Source organism: Cariama cristata, unplaced genomic scaffold (assembly GCF_000690535.1).
Source record: "Cariama cristata isolate BGI_N322 unplaced genomic scaffold, ASM69053v1 scaffold19171, whole genome shotgun sequence".
NCBI classification, from domain to species: domain Eukaryota; kingdom Metazoa; phylum Chordata; class Aves; order Cariamiformes; family Cariamidae; genus Cariama; species Cariama cristata.
The window spans coordinates 3637-10891 of record NW_009597769.1 but is presented as its reverse complement, the minus strand read 5'-3'; the positions used below and the strand labels follow the sequence as shown (position 1 = coordinate 10891).

The window sequence follows — 7255 nt, the reverse complement described above, 5'->3', positions numbered from 1 at the left end:
TACAATTATAGGCCTAATGTGAGAGAGGAAATAAGCCCGTTTCTTTAAAAAAAAAAGGCACAAAAAACAACTAACAAAGACTGATGCTTCTGAGTTGGGGCATTTATTAAATTTTTAGCTAAATATAGTCCTGTCTTCATTTTAGAAGAAAACAGAACAAACATCAGATCATTATCTTCTTTCCAATGAAGTAAAAAAGTTTTCTCGTAGTAGTATTATGGTGACTGCAATAGTGGAATAGAAGATTCCATTCAGCAGATATAGCACATTTTTCTCAAAGGAACCCAAGAAGGCTGTTCTGTGATGGATGGGCACAGTTCCACTGAACATCATAGATGCTGAGTTCTCCTACCCGAGGTCAGAGTAGGATGTCAGGATACAGCAGGATCTGCCCCGGTCATGGAAGCCCTACCCAGACTCTAATTGCTTCCTGCTTTTCTCTCTCAGATGTTTCCTCTGGACACAATGATTACAAATTGCGTGTGTTTTTAAAAAAAAGAATTTTGCCTAGTTTGCAAGACTCAGTCTTTCTTATTTAGGAGAACCATCCTTTAATTATTTCTTGTACAGAAGCTTGTTTTATTTTTTAACACTTCTGATCTTTCAGGTGCTCTCATATATGCAAATAATTAATAAATATTATTATCTTCCTTTTAGTTGATGATGGTAGTTGGAGGCCAGGCACCAAAGGCAATTCGCAGTGTTGAATGCTATGATTTTAAAGAAGAACGCTGGCATCAGGTGGCTGAGTTGCCTTCCAGAAGATGTAGAGCGGGTAAACAATGCCTAATTTTTTGTTCCAGTTGGTAATGCTTCACAATTTAGGTGTCTGTATAAAGCACAGTATGTTCTTTGGAACAGTACTTAATCTGAGAAGGGCTAAGCCTTGACCCCATTGATCATCCTTAAAATTTGAATTACTTGCTAATCTGGAACAATACAAGTTTGATAAGTTGATCTTAATTTGTGCTTCAGTTTGTAATCTCTAGAATAAACTGCTTTATTACCTCCTATAGATACAGAGGATAAATAAATTTAAATATTACTGCATTATAATAGTGAGTAATTTTAGTATTAAAGTACCCTATTATTATTAGATGAGATGCAGAATGTGAAGAAGTGACCAACCAATACTAAAAATGTGAAAATGTGATCTTAAAGCAGCTGAGAGATCTAAGCAAGAAGAAATTCAGCAAGCATGATATTCAGAAGTGTGAGCAATTAGCAACAAAAAGTGTCAGAATTTCTGGTTAATTATAAATCATTAATCTGAATGACATGTGGCTCTAGGACACTGTCAAAAGCCTGATAGTGTAGCAGGTACTGTAAATTGCATCAAATATCTGCGTACTTAGGACAGTATGAAATAAAATTAATTGACAGAGACTAAAACGCTCATCTTTCCTCCCTGTTTCCGTGCTCTAGGTTTCTGGTTAATTATAAATCATTACTCTGAATGACATGTGGCTCTAGGACACTGTCAAAAGCCTGATAGTGTAGCAAGTACTGTAAATTGCATCAAATATCTGTGTACTTAGGACAGTATGAAATAAAATTAATTGACAAAGAGACTAAACCGCTCATCTTTCCTCCCTGTTTCCCTGCTCTAGGAATGGTGTACATGGGAGGCATGGTTTACGCTGTTGGTGGTTTCAATGGTTCTTTGAGAGTTCGCACAGTAGATTCTTATGATCCGGTGAAGGACCAGTGGACAAGTGTTGCCAATATGCAAGACAGGAGAAGCACGCTGGGAGCCGCTGTATTAAATGGCCTTCTTTATGCTGTGGGAGGATTTGATGGGAGTACCGGTATTTTTGCCTTTATATGCTGCTGATTAACTTTGACTGCTCTTGACATAATTGTATCAAATTTGACTGTCTCTTTCCTGCAAGCTGTGAAGAAACCAAGCGTGAGGGTAGCCTGGCATGTTGTGCTGTGGAACGTGCTTTAGTGGTCACATCCTTCTATCTAAACAGTGGACTGTTTGCTACCGCCTAAGAATTTAGGCTTAATGACTAGTGAACCTTTGACAAGTTCCCTTTCAGTATTCCTTCTGGAGTCAGAGTCCTTAACTCATGGAAGATTTGAGCAGAAAAATTACCCGGTCTCTTTTGTCCTGTTTGCACATGAACTAAACCTCTGCGTTTTCACGTACTGTAAACAGGATTATAAACAGCTTTCTCTGACCTGTGGGAAGGCTTTGGACATACACTGTTCATTTTCCTCAGAGATGCATTAAACCATTTGTGCAGAGATGGTCCTTTTCCCTAATAACTATTACTGAAGCATATGTAGGAGAGAGCATTGTGACTTCATTAGAGAAAGGAAAAAAAAAAAAAAAATCCAGGGAAGAATTTTTCAGAGTTCCACAAAAGCTTTTATTAATTTGCCCATTTTCAGACACCAAGAATGGGTTGACTGTAATTGGCTATCTGAAGGACATCAGTTGTGCCTTTTGCACAGCAATTAACAGTCCTTAAAATGAGATTGTTTGAATTTTCAGATACAAAGAATTTTCCAGAAGGTAGACAGTATGTTGCACCTAGATTTATAGAGAAAATAATGTTATATTGTCTTCATAGGTTTATCATCAGTTGAAGTTTACAACTTAAAGACTAACGAGTGGTTTCACGTAGCTCCAATGAACACAAGAAGAAGTAGTGTTGGTGTAGGTGTTGTTGGAGGTAAGTTGACAAATGGTATTAAAAAGAAGAGGGAGGGAAATACAATCATTTACCCTACTACCTTCTCTCACTTTTGAAAGCATGCTTCAGATTTATGTTTTTGCTCAACCTTGTAATTCAAAGGGTATGAATGAACAATACGCGTTCTACTTGGTTTTGACCAGCTTTTAGCATAGTTGTTTTATGTTCTTTTTCTTCAGAGCTTTAACTGTAACTGAGGAAAAGCTTGCTAAGCATGCGTGCTCTAGGTTACGCATGTCAGCAAAGCTAGAGAGCCTGATTACTGAAGTGATGACCTTATAAATTGGACTTTAGTGATGTAGCACTGCAGTATTGTCATTCTGTTATCTGTGGCTGACTTTGCTGGTTGCACGCTGGGGATGATCTCAAGGACAGTGCCAGGAAAACTGCTGACTTTCAAGTCAGCTTAGTGGTGAATAGCCTGGATGTCACTTGCACAATGCAGACCTGGGCTGGCTTTTGGGTCTTAAAACCGTTTTAGGCGTGTGTTTTAACTGCATAGAAACCACTGCTGGTTTTGATCTGGAAATGCAGAGTGAAGTACAAGTCATTTTCATCTGAATTTTTTGATATTTCCGGGAAGCCTATTTGCGAGCTTCCAATGTTGGACACACTTGAATTAGCTTGCTTTTGAACAATTCTTAATCAAAACCAGGGTAAAGTTCCTCTGTATTTCAGCTACGCAATTCAAAATCTTTTGCCTCACGTCGTTCTTGTTAGATACTGCCTGCCTTTTACATCCTAAAAATGACAAAAACTATAGTGTACCATCATAAACTAATTCCAAAAGAGAAACTCAGTAACTGATTGACAACAGGTACCGATTAGTCACTAATCCAGAGAACGATGACTTCCCCTCAGCTTGTGTACCAGTATAGTCTGTGTGCATTAGAAATTTATAGGTTTCTGTTGACTGCCCTTCTAGGTAAACTGTATGCTGTCGGTGGCTACGATGGGGCGTCACGTCAGTGCCTTAGTTCAGTAGAATGCTATGATGCTAATTCGAATGAGTGGAGCTATGTTGCAGAAATGAGCACTAGACGGAGTGGAGCAGGTGAGTGGACAAGAATCAACTATCCTTGTAAAACTGAAACAAACTGGGGGGTTTAAAATGTATCTAAAAATACAAAAGGTAAGCTAAAGTCTGAGTCTGATGGAATGTGTTAGTCTTAGATGGCTGATATATTGCAGGGTATAAATACAAAACTGTGCTAAGAGTCAGTCTGTTAATAGTAAATGCCTTTCCTTGCTTTTCCATATTTTTCATATTCCTCTTCTTCCCGTAACTTCTGATGTTTTTAACATACAGATTAATATGCATGGAGTGTGACAATCAATTTAATATCACCTAAATACCAAAGTATCAAAATCTACAGGGCCAGGATGAAAAAATACCATTTCTTCAAAGATGTCTCTGCCAGTGTAGGGCTACTTTTTCGAATAGCGTTTTCAGGTTGACTTTACGTGTGAACTGTGACTAGATTTCCACCTCTTCGGAGGACTTGTTCTGCATTCTGATTCACTGCAGGAGATTTTGTCGTTGTTCATTCTTAAGTTTGTATTACTGGTTTCATCCTATTACTTCCACTTACGTACCCTTTGTTTCATCTTCAGTAATTCTTCTCATCACCTGGTGTTTACATCCTTTGGATATGTATAGGCTACCACATGTTATCCTTCCTTATCGTTTAGCCAAGGTATATTAATTTATTTCTTTATAATCTTAAAAATCCCTTCTTTATTTTTTGTGGATTTTTTTTTTTACTTCTTGAGATTCTGAGTATGTATATTTCTCTTTAAAGACATCAGAAGTGCCTGTGGTATTCCGCTTTTGTTTAATGAAATGGTGCTTCCACAGCTGCAGATTGACTTTAGCATTTTCATTATCTATTTATATTATGGACTCAAATCTCATTTACTGTTCACTGTCCTCTATTTGTCTTTTGGTATTTCAGGTTTTTTCAACTCACAGAAGTTGTTTTATTTCTCTAGATGCGTTCCCATGGACTTTTTCAAGTCAAATTGCATGATATTACTTTTTCTACATTTATTTTTTTTAGTTAAGTCACTTTTTTACCAAGTTCTCAATGGTGCTTTTTAGCAACACCTTTCAAATATCGGCCGGTGATTGCATTAATGTGCTTCATAATTGGAAGAGATGTTGCTACAAATAAAACTGGATGGACTTCTAGTATTCTCAGCAGATGATTAATAATTATCCCAACTTTTCATCTTGCCTTCCATTATTCTTTCTTAACTCTGAACAGGTTTTAATCTGTATAATGATATTTAAATGAAGCCCAAATGATTTCAAAATAAATATATGAAAGTCTTAAAATCATTACTAAACTTAAGATAGTTTGTGATACTTCCATTATACCCTTACAAAATCAGCAAGTTGATATGTCTCTTATTGCTAAAAATAATGTTTTGATTCTGTTTCTAAACTAAAACTATGACATTCATGAAGGAAACATGATACACTGTATCTCAAGAAAACATGGCTGTCTTGTGAAACTTCTAGTCAGTCAGTCTGTGCATCTTGGAAGTAAATTCTGGATTAAAAACTGGCCAGAGTTACAGTGAGGGAACCGTTAAATACTCCTGTCTAATATTGGCAAGTTTGGAGGAAAATATTGATATAAAATGGGCAAACTACAAGTACCATTATAAAGACAAATAGTGTTGGTAGGTTGTGACAAAGCTTTATTTTGCAATCTGCCAGAACACCTGTTTTATCTCAGCGTTTTGAGGTTTGGTTTTTTTTTCTTTTGAAATACTCTGTTTTTGCAAACTATCTTTGTGCTTGTAGCCTATTTATACACTAGATATTTTCAGATTTTTTTTTTTTAATGTTGAATTACTTCTACAGCTCTGAAATTTAGTGCCTTATATACACTAACTACTGGGTTCTTTCTCCCCCTCTCCTCCCTCCCCTTGTCCCAGAGTTCAGGACTGTTTGTTTACTCAACTCTCTGCTGCCTTTAACCTTGTCCTCTGATTAAAAAAAAAAATTGGAGAGGAGAAGTAAATGTAGTCAGTTATTTCAGATTCATATAACTGAGTCAAATAATCAACATTCTCATGTGCCACTCTGTTAAATATGTGGAAAATTATATTTGTGCGTGGGGGAGGAATGGGTGGTAATGTGAAAATCATGACTATTGATTGAGCTTGGCTGTAGTGGCCAAATATCCAAAACCACCAGAACTGTTTCAACTGGCGATCAGTCCTGGAGGTGTTACGGGTGCTAACTAAAGAGAATTTTGTTCCTGTATAAACCTTTGGATCTCTGGTCGTCTCAAGGAACTTAAGCCCGTCTCTTCTGTTCCTACTGCTTCAGCTTCATTCAAAAGCAACTTCAGAGGTTAACCCTCAGTTACTCTTCTTTGATCAACTGAGAAGCAGTTGGTACTAATACGGGGACAGATCTGTTTCCAGCAACATATTGGGATGAGGAACTTCAGATCCAGATTTAGGCCATTTGGGAGGGATGAGAGATATAAGACAGGGTCCTGAAAAATGGGCAGGAAAGAAAAATAACAAAGAAAGGAGAACTCAGAAGACGGCAACAAGAGGATACAGACGGAAGGAGCAAGAAATAAGGTAGGACTTGGAAACTGGGTGTGGGATTAAGGGAAAATGAAGCACCAAAGAGGAACGGAGGACATTATTAAAAATAAGGAGCTATCAAAGAAAAAAGGGCAATGTAGCAGAGGGAAAACTCTACACACTGATTAAGAAGGTCGGTAACTATATGGAAAGCCTGGGTGGGGGGATTTATATCCCATCAGATATTTAAACTAAAAATCTTAGCCTTCCTTCTAGCTCTGTGATGTTTAATCCTACAAAAGATCAATGTTGTATTATCCTGTCTAATAAAGTGTGATCAGAGTGGGAGAAAGAAAAGCTGTCACACTGTACTGTGACATGATAGCTAGAAATAATAGCAATAAAAGAGGAATCAAATTAACTGGGAAGGATATGGGGAAATGTTAGTAGTGAATATCACTGATAAAGCATTAGATAGCATGATTTATAAAACAGTGTCCTATTAAGAAGCTATTTTTCAGATTTGCAGTACCAATTAAGTCTTCCATGTTTCCTTCCCCTCTTCCTTTAATTATTAAAATCTGTCTTTTTCATAAGAAAACTTAGTTATTTCCAGCAGGAGTCGTTTCTCTCCCTGTATAGGAATGGTAGTTACGTACAATATTAGTGATAGGTTTTCAAAGAGATTTCAGCTGGCTATTAAGGTCTCAGGGTTCTCTTTTTTTTTTTTTAAGTCAGCATTTTTTTTTTTTTCCTCCAAAAGGACTTAACTGATCTTTTGCATTCATATGTGCTGTCTCCCTTTTAATAAAGATTTTAAGCTGTGCCCTTTCCATGGAACCCTTTAAGAACTACATTTGCAAATCTGTATCTCAGCTTTGAGTTTTCTAATCTTAAATATGACATATATTAGATTTCCCAGTGTACTTTCATAGTAGTATTTTTCCAGTTGTCTTTATGGTCTATCGCTCACAAGTTTTAATGCAAACCGACCATCG

General features: G+C 36.9%; 1 protein-coding gene across 1 annotated transcript in view; it reads left to right on the top strand.

Moving 5' to 3' along the window:
- KLHL2 (kelch-like family member 2) overlaps window positions 1–7255 on the top strand; it is a 58086-nt gene that overhangs the window by 47742 nt on the left and 3089 nt on the right. Inside the window, exons 8-11 of the mRNA XM_009709048.1 lie at window positions 658–775; window positions 1611–1808; window positions 2583–2684; window positions 3631–3759. Of these exons, the coding sequence (XP_009707350.1) occupies window positions 658–775; window positions 1611–1808; window positions 2583–2684; window positions 3631–3759 (547 nt within the window). The remainder of the gene's footprint in view (window positions 1–657; window positions 776–1610; window positions 1809–2582; window positions 2685–3630; window positions 3760–7255) is intronic.